This window comes from Balaenoptera musculus, chromosome 8 (genome assembly GCF_009873245.2).
Source record: "Balaenoptera musculus isolate JJ_BM4_2016_0621 chromosome 8, mBalMus1.pri.v3, whole genome shotgun sequence".
NCBI lineage: Eukaryota > Metazoa > Chordata > Mammalia > Artiodactyla > Balaenopteridae > Balaenoptera > Balaenoptera musculus.
In genome coordinates, this window is record NC_045792.1 from 15,703,830 (window position 1) to 15,727,234 (window position 23,405).

General features: G+C 46.6%; 2 protein-coding genes across 7 annotated transcripts; both read left to right on the plus strand.

The window, feature by feature from the left end:
- Nucleotides 1-8,253: 8,253 nt before the first annotated feature.
- Nucleotides 8,254-11,756, plus strand: APOA5 (apolipoprotein A5). 5 transcript variants are annotated; one of them, XM_036861148.1, is made up of 5 exons: nucleotides 8,254-8,355; nucleotides 8,651-8,707; nucleotides 9,208-9,288; nucleotides 9,402-9,513; nucleotides 10,034-11,756. In XM_036861148.1, the coding sequence occupies exons 3-5, from the start codon at nucleotides 9,240-9,242 to the stop codon at nucleotides 10,983-10,985; spliced, it is 1,113 nt and encodes a 370-aa protein (XP_036717043.1). In that variant the 5' UTR covers nucleotides 8,254-8,355; nucleotides 8,651-8,707; nucleotides 9,208-9,239; the 3' UTR covers nucleotides 10,986-11,756. The 5 variants fall into 5 exon arrangements, with proteins under 5 accessions (XP_036717043.1, XP_036717042.1, XP_036717044.1 ...); XM_036861147.1 differs by having other exon boundaries at nucleotides 9,232-9,288; XM_036861149.1 differs by having other exon boundaries at nucleotides 8,332-8,350; nucleotides 9,232-9,288.
- A 1,333-nt stretch (nucleotides 11,757-13,089) lies between these two features.
- On the plus strand, nucleotides 13,090-22,477 carry ZPR1 (ZPR1 zinc finger). Of its 2 annotated transcripts, XM_036861143.1 has the most exons (14): nucleotides 13,091-13,318; nucleotides 13,496-13,657; nucleotides 14,104-14,194; nucleotides 14,658-14,728; nucleotides 15,376-15,462; nucleotides 15,619-15,741; nucleotides 16,106-16,153; nucleotides 16,312-16,378; nucleotides 16,796-16,866; nucleotides 17,529-17,618; nucleotides 18,089-18,199; nucleotides 18,870-18,956; nucleotides 20,977-21,042; nucleotides 21,861-22,477. In XM_036861143.1, the coding sequence occupies exons 1-14, from the start codon at nucleotides 13,148-13,150 to the stop codon at nucleotides 21,993-21,995; spliced, it is 1,380 nt and encodes a 459-aa protein (XP_036717038.1). In that variant the 5' UTR covers nucleotides 13,091-13,147; the 3' UTR covers nucleotides 21,996-22,477. The 2 variants fall into 2 exon arrangements, with proteins under 2 accessions (XP_036717039.1, XP_036717038.1); XM_036861144.1 differs by lacking the exon at nucleotides 18,089-18,199 and having other exon boundaries at nucleotides 13,090-13,318.
- The last annotated feature ends 928 nt before the right edge of the window (nucleotides 22,478-23,405 follow it).

Consider the following 23,405-nt stretch of genomic DNA (forward strand, 5'->3'; position numbering starts at 1 on the left):
AACGAAGAGTAGCCCCTGCTCGCCGCAACTAGAGAAAAGCCCCTGCGCAGCAATGAAAACCCAACGCAGCCAAAAAAAATAAATAAAATTTAAAATCTTTAAAAACAAAACAAAACCCAGGAGCAGCTCAAAGGGGCTCCCACTGGCCAAATTAGGAAGAGTCTGAGCATCAAACGTGGCTATATTGCATTGTAATAACTGTGCATTATCATAAAAATTGAAAAAGAGTAATTCCCCGAGTCCATAGTGACAACCAAAAGAAAAATATAAAATTTAATTTGCCACCATTGAGGAGAATATTTTACCACCTCCTTCTTCTGTAAATTGGTCAAGGGAAAGAATTAAGCATTTACCCTGCTGCTGCTTCAGGAAGAACTGTAGTTCATCCCCATTGATAAGGGAGAGCTTTTCTTTACAGAATAATGTCAGCTAAAACATGTAGAAGGAATAATAGAATTAGAAAATCTCCAATGAAATAATCATTTCAGGCAAAGATCTTGAATGTGTGGTAAATTCATCAGGTTCCCAAGGACAGAGAGCCAAGGGATCACCTGCTAATTACAAAGGGAAAGAGCATGTCTTTACAACTAAGAGATCTCCTTTTCACTGCCTTGCTAATTGATGAAACTTAGGATCATTAACAGCGGGACAACTGGACACTGCATTTCTCCTGATGTGATGTAATGTGAAGTTCCTGCTTCCTCTTTGAAGGAACATAGCCTGAACATAACTGAGCCTTTAGACTTAGATTCCAGTTAATGGGAAATACAGAAGATAGAGAAACAAGGTTAATGACATTACAAAGAAACAATCAGACAAATTAAGAATATGGCACATTCTACAAGACAACTGGCTTGGTCTTTTCAAATAGTTAACGTTATTTTTTAAAAAATAGGAAAAATAGTAAAGACTAAAGAGTACTTTAGTAACAACAAGGGACAATGCATAAATATTGACTGGACCTTTTTTTAAATTTAATTTTTATTTTATATTAGAGTATAGTTGACTTATTACAATGTTGTGTTAGTTTCAGGTGTACAGCAAACTGATTCAGTTATACATATACATATATCCATTGTTTTTCAGATTCTTTTCCCATATAGGTTATTACAGAATATTGAGTAGAGTTCCCTGTGCTATACAGTAGGTCCTTGTTGATTATCTATTGCATATATAGTAGTGTATATATGTTAATCTCAGACACCTAATTTATCCCTCCCCCCACCTCGATTGGATCTTGACTGAGAAAATAATAAAGCACTAATAAAAAGATTGTTAAATGATGAATGGGGAAATTTGAGTATGGACTGTATATTCAATGATATTATGGAATTCTTATTAATTTTCCTAGGTATGATAAAAGTACTGTGGTTTTGTGGAAGAGTGTCCTTATTTTTTAGAACATACAAGCTAAAGTTGTTAGAGGAAAAGTGCATGCTGTCTGCAACTTCAAATGGTTAGGCACACGTATAAAATACATATATATAGAGAGAGAAAGCAAACATGGCAAAATATTAACAATTACTGAACCTAGATGGTGAGTATTAGGGTGATCATTGTACTGTTCCTTCAACTTTTCTGTATGTTGGAAAATTTCATAACAAATTAGAAGAAAAAACGAAGCTGATGTGAAGCCTTGAGTCCATGGGTCACTTTACAATGGACCATCTTGACCACAAAAACCCCCAAAAGTGTTTCTTTAGGTCTATTTTCTTGGCTTAGTCTAATTTCACAGGGAGAATATTCCAGTCTCCTTTCTGGAGGGTAAAGTCAAACAGGCCAACATTTTGGCCGAAAGGAAGGATGGTGTGTGGAAAGAGGAGTCTCATAACTTAATATATAAAATTTTACTTAAATCCTGTATTTTTGAGTACAGGAACCCTGACCCCAACAATATCTTGTTTTTCCCAGGCCAGAGACCTGTTCTTTTACTCTCTCCAGAGAATAAACCTCTGGCTTCCTGCTGCTTTGGGGGAAGGACAGAAACCCAGCTGAGCGGAACTGGAGAGGAATCTGCTTCTCAAACAGACTCTCAACCATTTGCCACATTTTCAGCCCCACTGCCACCCATGTTTCCAGAACAATCTGTTGCTGCTAATGTCTGAGCTTTTGGGAGTTCAGTAATATCAATCAGGGGGTTTCTTGCCTTTCTCCACTGCTGCTTCAAAATTCATCTTCTCAGGTGTGTTTAGTTACTATCGTTTGACTATCTAGAAGCTTTCCAGCTTCCAAAATTTCTTTTGTCTCCTATTCTCTTTGTGGGTTTATGCATTTTTTTTAAAGTGCACTTTAATGTCATTTTATTGGGATTTCAGAAAAGAGCAGAGGCTAATGCACACAGTCAATCCACCAGCCTTTACTAGAAGTCAATCTGATGTTCTTTAGTCTCTTTTTCCCATTTGCTGGTTTGAAAGTTATGTATTCTTTGTATCTTTAATGGGTTATTCCTGAAATTTTAATCCTCCCACTTGACTTAAAGTCTAAAGATAATCAATATTCTTATCTTCTTCCTGAGTAATGCAAAGACTGCAGCATGCTTTCACTTTGACCTCTCCTTTCCCATTCTCCACGTGATTTTGGTCTAGTCAATAATATTTTAGTTCCTCGTTGTTTACAACACCTTCTCTAAAGCAATCCCTTCATCAGTAATATTCACTGAGGCCCCTGCCATGTGACAAGCAGCGTTCTGAGTGTCGGAAATACAGCAGTGACCAAGACAGACTAAACTACATGTAAAAATGTTTCATGTTAGGTTGAACTATATGAAATTGCCAATATTTGACCAATTTTAGTTATAAAAAACTAATCTCATATGGGTTAAATATATGTATATTTAAATATATATACACACACATTTACATAAATACATGTAAAATCACCAATGCTTTTTTTTTTTTTTGGCTGCGTTGGGTCTTCGTTGCTGCGCACGGGCTTTCTCTAGCTGCAGTGAGCAGGGGATACTCTTCTTTGCGGTGCGCAGGCTTCTCACTGTGGTGGCTTCTCTTGTTGTGGAGCACGAGTTCTAGGCGCGTGGGCTTCAGTAGTTGCGGTGAGTGGGCTCTGTAGTTGTGGCTCGCGGGCTCTAGAGCGCAGGCTCAGTAGTTGTGGTGCACGGGCCCAGTTGCTCCGCCACATGTGGGATCTTCCCGGACCAGGGATCGAACCTGTGTCCCCTGCACGGGCAGGTGGATTCTCAACCACTGTGCCCCAGGGAAGTCCCTGCTGTTTTAATTTACCTAAACATTTACTAATTTCATTGTTTGTTGCTTCCATGTTATTTGTATCCTACTCCTCTCTGGGTTTGTTTCCATTTCAGATCCTTAGTAGTCTTTCAATGAGGATCTGTAAGTGATAAACTCTCTCAGTCCTTCTCTGAAATTAACTTGTTATTCTTGAATAATAGTTTACCTGAGTGTGATTCTTGGTTGGCCATTAATTTACCTTCAGTCTTTTGAAGATATATTGCTGATAAGCCAGCTGTCAGTTTAATAATTTTTATTTGTAGATCATTAGTCTTTTCTCTTTGGTTGATTTTAAGATACTCTGTCTTCAGTGTTCTGCAGATTCACTATAATGTGTCTTGATTTGCATTTGTTTTAATTTAATTTTAATCCTACTCAAGACTCAGGATGCTTCCTATAACTGACAATTCATGTCACATCTTTATTCAATTTTCAAAATTTCTCAGCCATCATCTTTTGAATATTGCCTGAAGTGTCTCTATTCTCTTTGCAGAAATCCTGGTAGGGATATATTGGACTTTCCTATTCTGTTCGTGTCTGTTAACTTCCATTTCATATTTTCTTTCTCTTTATTTCTATGATTCTTTCTGGGTGATTTTCTCAGATCAACCTTCCAGTTTACTAATTCTCTTTCCAATTGTAGCTGAGTTTTTTTTTTTTAATTTAATGACAATATATTTCACTTCTAGATGTCCTATTTAATTCTCTTTCTTTTTGACAAATAATGCAAATAGATTGTCGTTCAAGACAAAAACACGATTGCACAGGTCAGTGCTTAACTTGTCTGGCTATTTTAATGCTGTGTTAAGCATAAATACCTTCCTTTTTGAATTGTATTTGAGATGTAAATTTGTTTTTTTAAGAAATGGACTTCCATTAAGACTTGGTGATAGAAATATAAGCAATGTAGAATGGATCCATAAAGAGCAGTTATTATATTATGATTATGTTCTATGTCCCTGGTGTGTTCGGAAAGGGAATCCAGGAACCGGTGCCACAGTGAGCGGAGACTGCTGCATCACAGCTTACACTTGAGATCTTGGCAGAGTACACTGAAGGAGGGCAACCTGCAGCACATTTTATACACTACGTACAATGAGGAGTCACTATTGCTCCTCTAAAGAACAGGTCACAAGAGAAAGACTGTCTAGGAGATCTTCCCATTTGGTTCACATTGAGTTTTTATTTGAGATCTGTATACTTGTTTAATTCATGTGTTTACAGTAAAACTGCTGCTGCAGAGCATTAAAGAGCAAGGTACCTTTTAATCGTTATAAAAATACATTTTAAAATTCTTTTTACTCTACAGTCAGACTATGTTGGCAATTCTTGGATGAAAAAACAACAACAAAAACAAAAAACAGATGGTTAACTCTCTTCTAAAAATTCAGCTGTCTGTGAGTACCATGATTCTACACAACAGGGAGACAGTGAAGACAGGGAAGCTTAAACAAGTTCTGTGGAAATAATCTGGTTCAAGACACTTCAGAGGTGACCCTTCTTATGGCATTATATCTGGAGGTACAAAATATCAGGTTGTTCCACTGTTTGGTGATGTTAAGTTTGATCACTTAGTTAAAATGAACCACCAGATTTCTCCATTGCAAAAGTAAAGTTTAGTGATTTGACAAGTAATTTGTGGGGAGATAGTTTGAAGGCATGTGAGCATCCTTTTCCTCAATAATTTTTCATTTAATGGTTTTAGCGTTCATTGATGAACCTTGCCTGAATCAAATATTCCCTGAGGGTTGCAAAATAGTGATTTTTAAAAAATTACATCATTCCATTTACATGTATAAGCTGATTTATTCTGTAAGTAAGAGCTTTCAGGGGACTGGTTTTTGAATCCAAAGACTTGAACAAAAATGTTTAACCTGAATCTAATGGTGAGGAAACGACTAGTCCAATTCAGATCACTTTCCAAGACATCTTATCTGGACTCTTCAAAAAAAGTCAATGTCAAGGGTTGGAGAATACTGTTCTAAATGTAAAGAGACAACAGAGGCATAACAACCCCATGAAATGTGTTGGATCCTGAATTTAAAAAGGAAAAAAGAGAGAGAAAGCAGCTATAAAAAGCATTTTGGGAGAATTGGGAAAATTTGAATATGTGGTATATATTAGATGATAGTAAAAAATTATGTTAATATTCATAGATGTGATAGGGGTATTCTGTTTATGTCAAAGTGTCCTTATTCTTAGGAGATGTATGTTGAAGTATTTAGGGTGAAGTGTCACTCTGCCTACAATGATTTAAAATGATTCCACACACAAAGCACTTAACACATACACATATACAAATACCTCCAACCAACCCAAACATTTTAAAAACTAAAACTGTATCATCAAATAGGGAAGAATGAGTGTGTGTTGCATCTACCTATTGTATTAATCTAAGTTCAGTCAGAAAAACAGAAGCCACTCTATATTTTTCAAGTGTGAAAGGCTGTAATGTAGAAAATTACAGTTTTGTAAACTGTTGGAAGGGCTGGAGGAGTGACCATCTCAGCTTGCACTTGAAGGAGTGATTCTCAAAAGTTCACTTGTAAGTGGCTACAAATGGGAAGCTCACCTAATTATCTTAGTTTGCAAAACCAATGAGTGTGATTCTTAAGAAAGTCACCCAGAAGCTGCTTTAAACCCCAAGTCTGGCTATGCATCTGCCTGCAACAACCAATGAAGAATAATGGTCTCTCCTCTTCCATCTCACCCTGGTGACTCTAACCTAGGCCTATAGAGAGAAGGGGATTCTGGGAAATATGGTTCCAGGTGTCTCCTCTGCATCCCAGAAAAGACGTTAGAAGGGGTGGTGATGATGATGATTCACAGAAAATCCAGTGCAGCTATATTTTATAGCATAACCTCAGCAGAAAACCATTAGGGTACCAGAAATGCTGTTTAAAAATATTGTGGTAAAATATGCATAACATAAAATTATCATTTTTAAGTGCACAGTTCAGTGGCATTAAATACTTTCACATTGTTATACAGCCATCACCTCTATCCATCTCTAGACCTTTTTCTTCTTCCCAGACAGAGACTCTGTATTATTAAACAATTTATCTCTTCATCCCTCCCTCCCCCAGCCCCTGGTAACCTCTAATCTACTTTCTGTCTCTGAATTTGGCTATTCTAGGTACCACATGTAAGTGGAATCATACAAGATTTGTCCTCTTGTGTCTGACTTATTTCACTTAGCATAATGTCATCAAGATTCATCCATTTTTGTAGTATGTATCAGAATTCATTCCTTTTTAAGACTAAAAAATATTCCATTGTATATATGTGTATACCATATTTTGTTTATCCATTCTTCTGTTGATGGACACAAGTTATGCAACCATCTACATACTTGCCCAGGAACCTGGGAAACATCTAGTTTCCTTCCCCTCCTTCATCTCCTTCATCCAACCTGTCAGCAGGTACTATCAGTTCACCACTTCAGTATCCTTCAAATATATTCTCTCCTACCAATTCTCATTGTTATTCCTTAGTTCAGAGTCTTCATCATCTCTCAGGTTACTCAAACAGCCTCTAAGCAGTCTCCTCACCTTCTGTCTTGCTGCCCTCCAGAGTGATCTTTCCATCATATACCCTTCAGTGACTGCTTGCACACGGCTCTTCATGACCTGATTGTGGTCTCTTTACCCTTTCTGCCCCATCCCATGCTGGCCTTAGCTACCTGGGTTCCAATTCTGGCTGCACCTCTTACTGTGTAATGATGGACAAGTCATTTAATATGTGTTGTGCCAAACATAATAGGGGGACACGGAGATGAATTAGACAAAGTCCCTGCACTCAGAGAGCTCTCACATATGTCAATGAATCATTGCACTGCAGGATAATAAGTGCGATACTCCAGGAACATACAAAATGTTCTATGGTTAATATGGAATCGTCTGTCTCCAGAGAAGTGTGAGGGCAGAAGAGGGCATTTAGAGTGATATTGGAGCTGTGCAGCAGAGCCTACTCATGTCCTCCCAAATCCATTCTTCTCTTCTTCCTGAGTAATATAGCTCTTTCCCAGCTGGGAATACAGCCATCCAGAATAAAGACTACATTTCCCATTCTCCTTTTCAGCTAAGTGTAGCCATGTGACTATGTTCTGACCAATGGGATGTCAGTAAAGAGGTAAGAACAATTTCTGGGATGTGTCTTTAAAGGAAGGGTACATGTCCTTCTTTCTGCTGGCTGGGAGGTAGACTTGATGGCTGGAGCTGAAGCAGCTGAAACTTGGACATGAGCCTTTTGCTGAGGATGATAGTGCAACAAGACAGAAGGAGCCTTGATTGGCCTATGTTTACATAAGAGAGATACAGAATTCCATTTTGTTTAAGCTATTCTCTTTCTCCTTTTTTTTTTTTTTTGGCATTTGCAGCTAAGCCGAATCTTAACTAATACAAACTAAGTCTGAAAAAAATGAATATAAGTTCACTAAGGAATATTTCAAACAGAGGGAATGGCAGGTACGAAAGCTTAGTGTCCTGAAAGAGGTGGTATGCTCAGGGAATGCCAAGGGTTTGTGTGGCAGGAGATGAGGCCAGAAGTGGGTTGGGAATAGCCACAGCAGAGCATGGACTGAATAAGGAGGACCATGGCAGGGAGACCTGCTGGGGGCTACAAATGTGATCAAGGTGAGAGACAGTGGTGTGGTGAAATGACCAGTGGTGGAAATGGAGGGGAGGAGATCGATTCAAGATACATTTAGAAGCAAAAATCAGGAGTTTATGAATGTGTGTGTTTAAGTATATGGAGTGGGTATATATCATCAGAGGAAGTCTGGGCTTTTTGGCTTCTCCTTCTCAGAGGCCTTGTGGGTGGAGTTCAGCCTTTCCCCATGGGGAGAATCCTCCTCTTGCTCCCATTCTTTGGGCCCAATGTCCCTGGCCCAGATGCCTCTCATGATGTCATCTTCACCCCATCAAACTTCCCCAGCTTGTTCCAGGATTATTTCATAAAGTGGGAGGTGGGTGGGTCTTCAACCCTATAAATGCTGGCTCTTCCCAGGCTGCCTGAGTAGCCCGTGGTGGAGGTGTCAAGGGCTGCTCAGGTTCAGGCTGGCAGCTGGACACTGTCCCTGTCTGGCTGGGGCACAGTGCTTCTGGGCTGTTGAGTAAGAGCGGGGCCCTCAGCAGACAAACAGGCTTGTCTCTGTTGGTGGGTCAGTCAGTAGGTCCACAGGAAGGTTGGAAGTCAAGGGGTTTGGGGGACCTGGGTGAGGAGTTCAGGCCCACTCCTTGTAAAACTTTCCAGGAAGCACTTTTCTACTGGGGCAGCATCCAGATACTAGGGTACTCATTAACCCCCTGGGTGCCAGGAAAGGGCAGGAGGTAAGCACTGGGAGGCAGCTGAGGTCATCCTTCTTTGAACCTCCACGTGGTATTTACTCAGAGCAATTGTTGCCACAGGCCCAGGCCCTGGACTATAAAGCGGAATGTCTGCTCTCTGTGCCCAGAACTGAGCAGGTGAGCAGCCAGGGCAGAGGGATGTGGGTTGGAGTCCTAAGGGAGGGGACTGAGCAGAGAGCTGTGGGTGGGAACTAAGAACTAAGGACCTCCTCTTGGAGCACTTTGGCAGAGTAGCTTCTTCCCCCACCCCCGGGATACCTCAGTTTTCCCAGCCATGAAATGGGGGCAGAAATAGGTGAGCAGGGGAGTGGTGGCAAAAGTGGCCAAGGGAGCTGCTCCTGGGGTCTCCTGGGCGGGGCTGGGTGGGGGGAAACCTTTACAAAGCAGTTTGAGCTCCACAAACTCCATATGATGTGATGAGGTGAAAAAGGAGCCCCCCCAACCCATCCCAGGAAGACACCCTTTCCCTCCCAGCCACATTCAACTACGTCAGTCCTCTTAAGCCCTGATAGCTCTGTGCTCCCTACACCCAGGGGAGGGTTAACAGATTTGGGGCAGGGTCCCTTGGGGCAAGTCCCCTGGGAGGTGTCCCTTCTTTGCTTCTTCACTCTCACCAGGCCTCCATTCGCCTTTCTTCTCAGAGAACATCATGGCAAGTGTGGCTGCAGTTCTGACCTGGGCTCTGGCCCTCCTCTCAGGTGGGTCTCCAACCCTGACTTCACTGTGGAGGTGTGGGTGGAGGCTGGACTGAGGGGTCCGTCCACCCTGGGGGAGGAAACCCAGCCCCTGTTCACCCACTCCCTCTCCACAGTGCTTTCAATCACCCAGGCACGGAAAGGCTTCTGGGACTACTTCAGCCAGAGCAGCAGGGACAAAGGCAGGGTGGAGCAGATCCAGCAGCAGAAGCTGGCACGGGAGCCCACGTGAGTGGCCAGGGCAAGGGGTGCGGGCAAAGGGAGAAGACACCCGGAGGGTGGGATGACGCACTGCCTGATTCCTCAACCTTGTGGTCCTCCCTGGGAAGAGAACAGAGCGGTGCTAGTTCTGCCCTCTATCCTGGTCTTCCTGGGCTGTTCAGCAACCCCTGCCGGCAGCCTCCGCCTTTGATCTCTCTTTAGCTGCTGCCTCCATGCCCGCTGAGGCGTGGGACCAGAGAGCAGGGGAGAGGACCCCCCATTGCAGCCTCCAGAACGAAAGGATTATGTGAGAGTCCAGGTGCCTCCGTGCACAAGGAATTGGAAGTGTTGACCTGGATATGCGTGTGCCATGTGTTTGCACTTCCTGTGGGAGGAGTCATGGTTGGCTTGGGTTAGTACTAGAGACCCGGCTCTGGGGCCACCGCCCTGCATCCTTGGTTTCTCCATAGGATCAGTGAGTGATGTCTTTGGGGCAAAGGAGATGAGGGGGCTAGCAGTCTGATGGCCTGATTGTCTCCTTCCCCAGGAGCCTGAAAGACAGACTTGAGCCAGACCTCAGCAATATGGACAAATTCCTGGAAAAGCTGGGCCCTCTTAATGGGCAAGGGAGGGAGCCTCCCGGGCTCCCACGCGACCCGGTGGGCATGCGGCAGCAGCTGCAGGAGGAGCTGGAGGAAGTGAGGGAGCGTCTGGAGCCCTACATGGCGGAGGTGCACGAGCGCGTGGGCTGGAACCTGGAGGGGTTACGGCGGCAGCTGCAGCCCTACACGGTGGAGCTGATGGAGCAGGTGGCCCTGCGCGTGCAGGAGCTGCAGGAGCAGTTGCGCGTGGTCGGAGAGGGCACCAAGGCCCAGCTGCTGGGGGGCGTGGAAGAGGCGCGCAGCCTGCTGCAGGAGCTGCAGAACCGCGTGGCACACCACACTGGCCGCGTCAAGGCGCTCTTCCACCCGTACGCGGAGCGCCTGGTGACCGGCATCGGGCACCACGTGCAGGAGCTGCACCGCAGCGTGGCGCCGCACGCGGCCGCCAGCCCGGCGCGCCTCAGCCGCTGTGTGCAGGTGCTCTCGCGCAAGCTCACGCTCAAGGCCAAGGCCCTGCACACGCGCATCCAGCAGAACCTCGACCAGCTGCGCGAAGAGCTCAGCGCCTTTGCTGGCGCCGGCGCTGACGGTGCGGAGGAAGAGGCCCAGCCGGATCCCCAGGTGCTGTCTCAGGAGGTGCGCCAACGACTCCAGGCTTTCCGCCACGACACCTTCCTGCAGATTGCCGCCTTCACCCGCGCCATTGACCAAGAGACCAAGCAGATCCAGCAGCAGCTGGCGCCGCCTCCGCCAGGCCACAGCGCCTTCGCTCCAGAATTCCTACAAGGGGACGGAGGCAAGGCCCGGAGCGAGCTGCAGGCCCGCCTCGACGACCTGTGGGAAGACATCAACTACAGCCTTCGCGACCATAGTCCCGGCCATCTGGGGGAGCCCTGAGGGTCTACTTGTCCACGTCCCAGATTCTTGTCTGGGGAGCCCACGATCTGAGCCTCTAACATAGCTATGTCCTTGACAGTGGCCTGTTGGGCAGAGGGTGGAGGGCCCTGCACAGGATAGCTGAGGCCACCCAAAGGGCTGTTGTCCTAGGCCATCCAGCCTCCTGCAATTCCCCCGTCCGGATGCATTACATTCACCAGGCTTGCAAACCCGGCTTCCCGTGCTCATTTGGGAATCCTCCTGAGTTGCTCCATTCTGGGGTGGTGGGAGAGGGCAGGACGGAGGCACTGTATGTGCAGGGTCATTATGTGCAAGCCTGTTGCCATGGTGCTGGAAGCCTGTGCCTCTTCGTCCCAGGGCCAGGCTCTGATCACTTCTGGCCACCTGGTGGCCACTGCTAGAGCTGGTCCACAGAGAGGAGCGCTTTTCTCCCCAGGGCTGCCATGACAGCTTCTGTTGGGGGAAGGGAAGGGAGAAAGAGCAGAAAATATGATGAAGAGAACATGTGATGGTGTGTGTGTATATATCCCTGCTGGCTGATGCTGGTGGGGACAAATGGTGTGGGTCGTGATGGGAGGGAGCAGAGCCTGGATTTCCTTACATAACACTACATCTAAACAGCTGACCGAGCCCTCCAATCTGTGAGGGCTACTTAAACTCTCTGGGGAGCCTACTGTGTGCCCTCCCCATCTCTGGCCCCTCCCTCCCGACTCCCAGGCGGAAGTCTAGATTTCTGACACAAATGAAATAGATGCTTATGATGGAAGCTTATTTGCCTGGTGTGACTCTCATTTGGACTATGTCTGAAATCAGTGGCCTCACCACTATCCCCAAAGCACACCCATCACCCCCCTTCAGTCCCTCGCTACTCTTTCTCATTGACCTCCTCCTAGTCCAGGTGTATCGGAGGGGTGTTGCTCTGACTGGGCTGACAGCTGTTTGTCACACCTGTGGTGTGCCTGGGTTAGAGACCCTTCCTCTGCACTTGCACTGTTCACCAGCCTGCTTACCACAGGACGGTGTGCACGAGGTATAGGCCCCTGAGGTGGCCTGTCTTCTTTGTCCCGGCTGGTCCAGATTTTGAATGGCCTCTTTTTTGACTGTCCCTCTTTTTATGACTGACCCTCTTCTTGGACCCTCAAACTCATACTCCCACCCCCACCCCCATTCCCCATGTACAGATTCACTTGGGGGCAACCAAGCTCCTCATAGCTCCCTGGGAAGTCTGAAATTGGGGGTGGGTGAAGTGGAGGGAAGAGGAGAGAGGAAAGGGTAAACACACCCAGTCCAGTACCCTTAGAACGTCCCAGGCAGCACCCTTTCCTCCCGGCTCAGCCCACCCTGCACAGAGTTCTCACTGCCACACTCCCTCATAGCACAGACCCCATCTGAAGCTGGCCTCTTCATGCCTGCAGATTGGATCTCTTCCATGACACCCTAGATTTAGCACCAGAACTGGGAGAAAGGTGCCCAGGGAGAGGAGGTGCTGGAAAGGAAAGTTTACCCCCCAAAGAGGTGTTTTTGTTGTTGGTGGTTAGGAGATCAGGAGGGGTGAGTCAGCTGGGGTTGGATGTGGTGGGGATGAGCCAGTAGGGGTAAAAGTGAGGGCCGTGTATTTGAGGCTGGAATTTGGGCAGGTGTTTATGAGGACAGAAATAGGGAGTGAGAAGAACAGAAAGGGAGAGAGATTGAGGGACTAAGGGAGGGTGATCTAGAGCCGAGGCAGCATCTGGCCCAACGGCGGATCCATGCAAACCCAGGGCGGAGTGCACCTCCTCGGGGATACCGATGGACGGCCAGGCCCCTTGCCGTCAAGCCTCTCGTAGTTAGACTCGTGGACTAATAGAACCCAGTACAGCGGAGCTATTGCAAAGGAGCAAAAAACTGCCCTGGGTCTGAGAGGACGCCCTGGGGTCAGTGACGCCTGAATTGAGGTGGAGGCAAAGCCTGGATCCGGCTGGTTTTCCTGGATCCGGCTGGCTTTGTAAGTCTGGACCGAATAATCCCGGCAACTGGGAAACCGTGTCACGTACTGTTCCCCGAGGGGAGTCCTCGGCCTCTTTAAGGATGGGCGGGGCGGTAGCTGGCGGAAGTGCCGGAGGAAGGGGTGGGGCCAAGAGAGACGCAGAAGACCGAAGTTGGGGCCTGAGCTGCGCGTGGTCATGTTGGCCAGTGGGGCTGTGGATCCCGGGCTCCTGGGGGCTGCTGCCGCCCCCTCGCCCGTCCCGGCCCGACAGCCCGGGCCGGGGCACTTGTTCCGGCCTATTAGCGCTGATGACGAGGAGCAGCAGCCTACCGAGATCGAGTCGCTGTGCATGAACTGCTACCGCAATGTGAGGCGGGGGCGCGGCCGCGGGCGGCTGGAGGGTTGGGCTGAGGAGGGGAGGAGCGGGGGTCGGCGACCTGGCCAGGCTGGTCCAGTTGGGGACCCGGAGGCGAGGCACGCCCGGGGGTCAGTAGATGGGGAATGGGGGTTTCATTGGTTCTTTCCCTGTCTTCTGCTTCCCTAGGGCATGACGCGCCTCCTCCTCACCGAGATCCCCTTCTTTAGAGAAATAATCGTGAGCTCCTTTTCCTGCGAGCACTGTGGCTGGAACAACACGGAGATCCAGTCCGCAGGCAGGATACAGGACCAGGGAGTGCGCTATACTTTGACCGTCAGGGCCCAGGAGGTGAGAGGAGCCCAGAGCAGTTACCCTAGTGTCCTAGAGAAAGCTTGGGGACTGGAGTCACAGCTCTGGTCCAGGTGGTCGGACCTCAAATAAATCCACTTAAGTGTTCAAGCCTCCGTTTCCTCCTTTGTAAAATGGCGTTGGTGCTGTCATCTGCTCAGGTGAGGTAAGACTTGTGAAAGTGCTTTGTAAGCTTTGTCAGAAAGTATCAAATGAGCAGTAGTTGTTATGGATAGTACTCTCATCGTTTGGGTAGCTGGTTTTCACATCAAGGTACTATACCGCAGGAGTAGTCCGGACTCCCCCTAGTGGAGAGAGGAAGAGACAGCTGGGCTGGGGCCCCTGATGGCGGGGCGGGGTGGGGCAGGCACGCACTCTTGTTATTTCCTGAGAAGAACCTGTATTGTTGAGACGTCTGTGGACTGAAGGTTTTTCTTTCTGCCCAGGACATGAACAGAGAAGTAGTGAAGACTGACTCTGCCACCACAAGGATCCCAGAGCTGGATTTTGAAATTCCTGCCTTCAGCCAGAAAGGAGGTAAGTTTAAGGTCAGAGTGTTTGCACTGTTCATGCCTAGCTCAAATCTTACTTTCTTGCAAAACTCCTGGTGCCAGGTCTAGTGGCTTGTGTGTGGGTTTGGCCACATCATTGTGATCTTCATTGGTTTAACATAAGCAGAAAGCTTAGGTAAAGCAGCTTAAGATAGTATTGGGTTGGCCAAAAGCTTCGTACGGGTTTTTCCACAACATCTTACAGAAAAACCAGGATGAACTTTTTGGCCAACCCAATATATAGTGATGTACTGTGTAAGACTGTGATGTACTTATTACAGAATTTTCTGTAATGATCACTCTTATTAGAGGTGAATGGAACCTTGTTCCCTTCCTCCTTATTTTACAGGTGAAATCAAGGCCCAGAGAGTTCAAGTGAACTGCCCAGGGTCATACAGGCACTTGATAGCAAAGTGAAGACTGACCAGTCTTTTGTTCTTACTCACCAGCTCTGACTACTGTTGAAGGATTGATCAGCCGTGCTGTCTCTGGCCTGGAGCAGGATCAGCCCACACGAAGGGTGAGCTGGGGTTTTCTGATTGCAGCAGCTCAAGGAAAAATTATTTATGTACACTTGTTCACCTTCCCATGTGGCTGAACTGTCTCTGATTGAATGTTGGAGAACTGTGGGGGGAAGCACACAGTGATGTTATAGCTTCCTGGATGTTGCATACGCTGTACCACTATCCTTTCCACTTCCCCTCCCCCACTGTACATTGAGGCCTCTTCTCAGACAGACACTGTAACATTACCTCCGAAGAGCCTTTCCTGATACTCTTGGGCTTATCTGTGCTTCCTGAGTGTTCCATTGTATCTTATGTTTATTATGACATTTTATATATACATATATATATATGTATGAAATAATATAATTGCAAATTTAGTCACCTGTCTTCTTAACTGGCTGTGGAGCCCCATGAGAGGGCTCTGGTTTATTTACTGTTGTCTATAACCTGGCACAAGTGCCTGGACTAAATGGCTGAATGAGTGAGAAAATGAGGCTCATCTGGCACCACCCATAAACTTCAAACTTATTTGCTACTTCTTATTGTGAAGCCTGAGTCTCTGTTCCCAGTCACACTAAGACAGGTGGTGACTTCCTGTTGGAAGTGATGGGGGCATAAGTTCTATCACCAGGGCTGATCTTTTACTCTTTGTTCCTGTCAGGCGAATGAAGAAGCCATGGCTGAAAGAATTGATGAGTTCATTGTCAAACTGAAGGAGCTAAAGCAAGTGGCCTCTCCTTTCACCCTGGTGAGTACTGAGGGATTCCAGGTGCCCTAGATTTAGGGCAGGAGAGACCATTAAGACTGTCTGAGATTTTTCTGTGGTGCCTCAGTGGTCTGTTGGTAGGTGGAGGATCGTACATGATTTCTTGTTGTAACTGCTCTCTCTTTACCCATCTGTTAGATCATTGATGATCCCTCAGGGAACAGCTTTGTGGAAAACCCATATGCTCCCCGGAAAGATGATGCCCTGGTGATCACACACTATAATCGGACTCTACAGCAGGAAGAGAAGCTGGGGCTCCAGGTAAGTGCGCTGAAGAAGCCAGAAGAATGCTCTGGAATTATCTTGTACTCCGGTTGCTTGGAGTCAGTGGGAACTTATTTTGCTGCTGCCGCCCTGTGTACGCTATCTCAGCATGTGTGTGCCTCCCCTCTAGCTCACTTAAGGACTTTGGGTAAACTTTACAACACAGGACATCAGTGGCTGTGATCCTATCCTAAACTCTGTTCTGCCCTTGCCTGGGGCTTTGCTCTCCAACTTCTCTGTTAAACCCACGAGGTGGCAGCTGATGTAAGCAAACCAGAGCATTTTCTCTCACTCTGGGGCAGGGTGTTGGGGAGGCTGAGGTCTGCGTGCCAACGTATGATTTGCATCTCTGCAACTTTAGGCAGAGGAACCAGAAGAGAAACCAGAAGAGGAAGATCTCAGAAACGAAGTGAGTCACGTTGGCAACTGTGGAGGAAGGAGCAGAGTGGTGGGCTGAGACTGACGGTGTTCACGGGTGGCCGCCAGTGTGCCAGCTGAATGTCTTTAGCCTGAGCAGGTTTCACCCGCCTGGGAGGGCTCAGTCTACGTCCCCCTGTTGTGTTCCAGGTGCTCCAGTTCAACACCAACTGCCCGGAATGCAATGCTCCGGCCCAGACCAACATGAAGCTAGTTCGTATCTTTTGTCGGGCAGTTGGGTTGCTCTTCATCTGACTCAGGCATGAAGATGATATTGAAGCTGGAGAGTACTCCCTTCAGGGAAAGCACAAGGCTTTATTCTGAGTGATGAGAGGGATGCTGCCTTTGATGAGACCGTGCACCTTGGCTTTTGGGTTCAAAGAGAGAATTAGGCCATGGTCTCTAGGCTCCTGCGTGTGGCCTGAGCCATGTCATCAAACACTGATGAACAGCGATCGCCGTGGGTGGTGACCTTGCCCTCTTCTGGGGGGCTGTCTGAGTTAGGTTGCTTCTTATGATCTGTTTCCTGCAGTCCTGAGACCAGCAACTGTGTGTTTGTGGGGTTTGGATTTGTTCTTCCCCAGAGGGTGGTCTTGCTATCCTGGAAGCAGATTTCCTTAATTCCATCTTGCAGAAATTCCCCACTTTAAGGAGGTTATCATCATGGCTACCAACTGCGAGAACTGCGGCCATCGGACCAATGAGGTGGGTGGGCTTCATTGTTTGGGAAGAGTAGCTTTCATCCTTTCTGAAGCTGCTTAGGGTGAGGAGCTCTTGAACTAGAAATTAGCTTAGAGAAGAAAAGTTAGAGATAGCGTAACTTGTTGAAGACATTCAAAGTTGGTTATACGGAAGAGAGAGACCCACTTTTTGACCTACAGCTCAGAGGGATGGAAGAGCAGGGAGGCAGATTTTGACTCAATAATAAAAAACTTTCTAGGTCTATCTGAATATAGAGTGGGCTGCCTTGGAGGGTTGTAAATTCCCTTTCCCTGAGTGTATTCAAGCATAAGCTGTTTAAATTCTTAAACCAGAAAATTATAAAGGGAATCTACACACTAGTTGCAGTTGGAAGTCCCTTTCAGCCCCAAGAATCATTTTTTTAACTGTGAATTCAGTTTCTTGGCAATCTGGGGTAAATCTTTGGCAGGCCGCTGGTGCGGGGCACTCTGCTCCTGGCCAGCCTTCAGTGATTTTGGTTTGGGTGACTGCTGCCACTGTTGGTTTAGAAGGCACTGTCCTTGGTAGCCATTAGTGGGCCTGATTGGAGGTCCAAGCCTACTCCCCCAACTTGCCCGGGTCTCCCCGCACCAGGTGAGGATGGGCGTCTCCTCTGCTGCTGCTCCTGACACTGTTGTCTGTTGCAGGTGAAATCTGGAGGAGCAGTAGAGCCCTTGGGCACCAGGATCACCTTCTACATCACCGATCCCTCAGATATGACTAGAGACCTGCTCAAGGTAACAACCTGCTTGGGGAAGTGACTCTCCTCTGCACATGGCTGTCTCTGTCGAGGGGGAATCTGTGTTTTCTCAATCATGTCCTGGCGTTGTGAGGTACCTCCTTACTTCCTTGGGTTTGAGGATCCCTGAGCAGAGTTAATCCATGGTAGGAAGTGCAGATTCAGAAGGTGATCCATAAGCTCTTTCTGATGACTTGGCAGCCTTTTTTGCCTCTAGTGTCTGTGAGGGCCCTTGTTTCTGATCTCTAATGACAGGATGCCTGCCAGCTTGGAGCCATGACTCAGAATGCCCCCTTTTAAGGTTGGTTCCAGGAGTGAGTCTAGCTTTAATTGGAGATTCAGAGAAAACTGGGACAGCTGACTTTGTCCCCAGATTATCACTGGTGGTACTAATTTGGCAGGAGGACTCTGGTTAGCTTTCTCTAGCAGCTCCTGATTTAAAGCCTCATTTGATCTCTCATCTCACAGTCCGAGACATGTAGTTTGGAAATCCCAGAGCTGGAATTTGAACTGGGAATGGCTGTCCTCGGGGGCAAGTTCACCACACTGGAGGGGATACTGAAAGACATCCGGGAACTGGTGAGTCCCCTGAGTGTAGTGCATGGCATCTTCCGCAGTGCGGCTGTGGGGAAGGGGCTAGAAGGCTGCAAAGGTCCTAGTTTTTGGAGCTGATAACTGAGGTTTCTTTGCTTTAAAGCTGATTCGAGAGACTTAAATATTATTTTGGATTGTGATGATAAGTTTGTTGGAAATTCAGAATGGAAATTCTCAGGCCTAATTCTGGGCTGATGTGGATATTTTGCGGTTTTGGATAAGTCATTTATTTCACTGTAAAATGGGGTCATGAGGGTCCTTCCAGCACCTAAAAAAATCCCGAACATACATATATATGTGTGTGTTGACTTAACCCATATGTTTATCCTCTTAATGAATCATTTCGCTTAACTGATGATCAGTCGTCGGGCATTTTGTCTTTGTAAATTATACTTTATTTTGCACTTCTTCCAATGAGGACTAGAGATCATATTTAAGAACATTTCTATAGTTTTTGTTTCACGTTGCCCGTTATCATCTTGGCAGATTAATTCACACTGTTTTAGGGGTGGCCGCCTAGGTCAGAAAGGCGGTGCGGCATAAATGGAGACCAAGCTTCCCTGACAGGCACCCCTGTCACCCTGCACCAGGTTTATGGTTAAGCCTATCAAACATGGAGCCAGTATTCTAGCAATTTGGATGCCATTTATTGCAGGTGACCAAGAACCCTTTCACACTGGGCGACAGTTCCAGTCCTGGCCAGACAGAGAAACTGCAGGAGTTTAGCCAGAAGTTGGACCAGGTGAGAGGACTCTGGCTGGTCACTGCTTGTGGTCTTGGGGCTCCAGTGAACAAGAAGCTGCATACCCTTTCTTGCCACGTGTAAACATCTAACCGACATGTTGGGGATTCTCTTGGTTTCTGATATCCCATGCCACCTCCTTTCTTGGTTTTCTCCCTTTTTTTTGTTGGAGCATCTTCTCCAGTAGCTTCTTAAGAAAATGCATGGGAAGTAAAATTTCTGAGACTTTGCATGTCTGAGAATTTTTTTATTCCACTTTTAAAAAATAATTAATTAATTAATTAACATTTTAATTTTGGCTGCACTGAGTCTTCGTTGCTGCACACGGGCTTTCTAAAGTTGTGGCGAGCGGGGGCTACTCTTCCTTGTGGTGCGTGGGCTTCTCCTTGCGGTGGCTTCTCTCGTGGAACACGGGGTCCAGGCGCACGGGCTTCAGTAGTTGTGGCACGTGGGCTCAGTAGTTGTGGTTCGCGGGCTCTAGACTGCAGACTCAGTAGTTGTGGTGCTGCACGGTCTTAGTTGCTCCGTGGCATGTAGGATCTTCCCAGACCAGGGCTCGAACCTGTGTCCCTTGCATTGGCAGGCGGATTCTTAACCACTGCACCACCAGGTAAGTCCTTATTCTACTCTTATATTAGATTAATGGCTGGGAATAGAATTCTAGGATGGAAATAATTTTTTATCAGAATTTCTAAGGTCTTCCAGTTTCCCACTAATGTCTTTCAGTTTCCCAGTTTGGCTGTTGAGAAGTTTGAAGGCATTCTGATTCCCTATCTTTTGTTTGTGACCTATTCTTGTGATACTTTTGTGTCCCCTGTGATGTAAAATTTCAGGATGTGACTTGGTGTATGTGGGTCAGTTTTCAACCATTGTTGCTAAGCACTTGGTGGGTTCTTTGAATCTGGAAACTCATGTGGCTCAGTTCTAGGACGTAAAAAGTATTCTATTGCTTCCCCTCTGTTCTCTCTTTCTGAAATCCCTATGTTTTGAATGTTAGACTGACTTGTCTGGTCTTCTGTAATTTACTTATTTTTTTGTCCTGTTTTCAGTTTCTTTGTGTTTGCACTACTCTTGGAGATTATCTTAATTTTCCAACCCTTCAATTGAGTTTTTCATTTCCACTGACATTTTTATTTTCCAAGTGGCTTTTGGTCTTTCAATACTTTCTCCTCCTTTTAAAAAAATAGCATCCTGTTGTTTTAAGGATGTAGTATTTTTTTCTGTTTGAGAATATTAATGTTGGGTTGTGTTTTTTTTTGACATTTTATTTTCCTCGCATAGTTTCCATTTCCTCTTAAGTTTTTTGGTTTTTTTTTTTCCATTTGATGTCTGTCTTTCAATGTTAGGGGCTTTGCTCACATGTCTGGTAATCATTGGTTGTCTATTTAAAAGTAGAGGACTAAAACACCTGAGTGGGGTGAGTCTTATTGACGTTGGGCTTGTTGGAGGGGGATTTAGCTTAGCCATTTTGTTGAGGTAACTCCAGTGCCAGAGTTGTTAGGTGTTTCCTCTTGGGCTGGTCAGATTCCCATCAGTGGGTGTTCCATTTCCTGTCTTGAGGGTGAAGGCTTGGCTGGCTGTGTTCTGAGAGCTGAGTGTGGGAAGAGGGCTGGGGTGTGTGTATGTCTGTTTCCAATAAGGGTACATTCACTTAACCTTCTGTTCTTGATTCCTTTCCCTCTACCCTCAACTGGGCCAGTGTCCTGCAGTCCGTAGTGTGCTGTGGTAACTTCTCCACAGAATTCTCTGTCTTTTATTGGTGTGGGGGAAGGGCAATCGTTGGTCTGTTTGGAATGGGAGAGGAGATTAGGGATGCCGGATTGCTTCTTAAATAGCTGTCAAAAGTCCTTATTTTAGATTCTCCACTCCACCTCTAGAGGTACCTTCATTTCACCAATTCTTAAAACTTTGGGGGATTCTGCAATGTAAATCGGGTTGGTTTCTGTGTGGCAGACATAGTCCCTTCCTGCCAGCAGCTATGTAAGATTTACATGCTCATGCTGTATTCTGTCTCCTTCAGATCCTTGAGGGTAACATGAAGGCCCACTTTGTTATGGATGATCCAGCAGGAAACAGCTACTTGCAGGTACTGTAGACCTTCCCTGGTATTTCACAGAGATATCTTTTCTGACCTTCCTTAAATATGTATCATTTCTCCAGAAACTGAGAGACTTAATTCTAAATGAACTGCTTTTTATCAAGGAACCGTTTAGCAGAAATTGGAACATAAGAAAGGAAGGGGAAGGTGTGTGGGACTGTAAGTGTGTGTCAAGAGGGGGAAAAAGGAGACTCCCAGGTTCCTTCTTCCTCTAGTCTAGCTCGAGTCCCAGCTCTAAGTCCAGCAGTGGCGTTTTCATTTTGCAAATCTGACCGTGGATTGAGGAGAAATGGTGCCTTGTTCAGAGGCCAAGATGGGAAAAGGCTTTAAGCTGACTAGGGAGATATTCTGGTGATTAACAGTAACTTTAACATTTATTGAGCAGTTATTATGGGTCAGGCAAAACTCTTCTAAAGTCTCTCCACTGTTAAGACTATGCTACTCTCTTCGTAAGAAGGTGCAGATAGAAAGTTTTTCTCCCCGAAGTCCCACTTCTAGCCCATGTGGGTTCTGTTGCTGCCCACGAGTTGAGCCTAGCCATGGGGTGTTGGAGGCCCTTAAAAAGAGAATAAAGGGACTTCCCTGGTGGTCCAGTGGTTAGGACTCTGTGCTTCCACTGCAGGGGGCGCACGTTCAATCCCCGGTCAGGGAATTAAGATCCCGCATGGTGTGCGGCCAAAAACAAAACAAAACAAAAGGAATAAACGCCTCATTAAGGTCTTGGGAAAGTGGGAATTGGAAGCTGCCTGGGGGAGGGGGGATGGCAGGATGGCACAGGCACTGATGGTCTGTCCTTGGCCTTGCAGAACGTGTATGCACCTGAAGACGATCCTGAGATGAAGGTGGAGCATTATAAGCGCACATTTGACCAAAACGAGGAACTGGGGCTCAATGACATGAAGACGGAGGGCTATGAGACAGGTCTGGCTTCCCAGCGGTAGCAGTGGGAGGTTCCCGGCCAGCCTCCAGCGCTGCTCAGACCACGGGGCTATTTATTGCTATTGGAAAAGGCTGGAGTGGCCTCCCCACCAGGCCTTGCCCATGTGGGGAGGACACCTGGTCTGAGTCGGAGATCTGAGCATACTTTCTGAACAGTTTGTGACGGAAATGCAAGCCTCTTGGGTTACTTGACCTTGTTTTGGAGGATTTGAATTGGCCTGGGAAGAAACCCAGAAATGAACCATCGGGCATGTCATTGTTACTTTTTTCCTATCAAGTCTTTACCCTCCCTCCACACAATGCTCTCTCATGTCGAGCTGGAACTCTGAAGAGCTGGAGAAGGTGGAAGACAGCTACGTCTGGAGTTTGGAAGTTGGGTTGGGTATATAAAATACTGACTCTCAACAGGAAGAGAGTCTTCTGAGGGGAGGGAGTCTAGGACAGGTGAAGAAGTTCTCATTAAAATGGTGGCTTTCAAACAGCACTGGCCTCTGAAATCACTCTGTCCTTGTTTTTTTATTATTATTATTTATTATTATTTTATTTTTATTTTTAGTTTTTGCACTCTGTCCTTGTTTGTTATGCTGGTAGAATTCAACCTCCTGAAGAACATTTTCTCCAGTGTGGCTACTGTAATTTGGGGACTGGAGCTGGCATTTCCTTCATTCCTTCAATAGATGTTTGAGTGCTTGCTTTGTGCCCGGCACATCATAGAACTGAACAAAATAAAGCTCTGCTTTCATGGAGCTTCAAGTGTAGTGGGGAAAATTGGCAAACAGAGTGGGTGGGAGGTTGACAAGAAACCAACAAGTAGAACAGTGTCAGATTAATCACCATGTTATGGAGGAATGTCAAGCAGGGAAGGGGTCTGGGTAGTGCCAGGGAAGGCGGGGGCATTAGCTTTATTAGATGGAACTGCAGAGACAGGGCAAAGCTTAGACCATGCCACTGGTCGTGAATGCATTTGATCCTGCTTAACTGCCCTGTGAGGTAGGGTTAAGACCTGAGCTTAGTCTTGTCAGGCTAAGGTTTGGTACCGAGTAGAACGGGTAGAGGTGGAACTGAAGACAGAAATGGGCAGGAGGCGATGGGGTGGAGAGGACTATACTGGTAGTGTTCACTGGAGCAGAAATATGAGACTTTCCCAACGTCTGCTGACACCAGGGTGGAGGCAGGGCTGTGGAGTTCAGCTTGAGATACACTGAAGCCAAGGCAGGGCTGTGGATGGGAGACCTGTGGGGCCCTGCAGCTAGTGAAGCCCTATCAGTCCAGTGCCCCCTTCTCACAGGCCCTGAGACACCCAGCCTGCTCTTACTCCTGGGCCTGTGCTGTGACCACGCAGTGTAGCCCAGTGGTTAAAAGTTCATGCTTCAGGGCAGTGATCTCCAAACCTGTTTTGTTATGTATATTTT

Excerpts from the sequence above, each read along its gene's own strand:
- ZPR1 (XM_036861143.1), top strand. The coding sequence starts at position 13,148 with ATGTTGGCCAGTGGGGCTGTGGATCCCGGGCTCCTGGGGGCTGCTGCC. Across the intron at positions 16,154-16,311 it reads AGGAAGATCTCAGAAACGAA|GTGCTCCAGTTCAACACCAA; the intron begins GTGAGTCACGTT and ends GTTGTGTTCCAG. Across the intron at positions 16,379-16,795 it reads GACCAACATGAAGCTAGTTC|AAATTCCCCACTTTAAGGAG; the intron begins GTATCTTTTGTC and ends TCCATCTTGCAG.
- APOA5 (XM_036861145.1), top strand. Across the intron at positions 9,289-9,401 it reads GGCTCTGGCCCTCCTCTCAG|TGCTTTCAATCACCCAGGCA; the intron begins GTGGGTCTCCAA and ends CCCTCTCCACAG. Across the intron at positions 9,514-10,033 it reads AAGCTGGCACGGGAGCCCAC|GAGCCTGAAAGACAGACTTG; the intron begins GTGAGTGGCCAG and ends CTCCTTCCCCAG.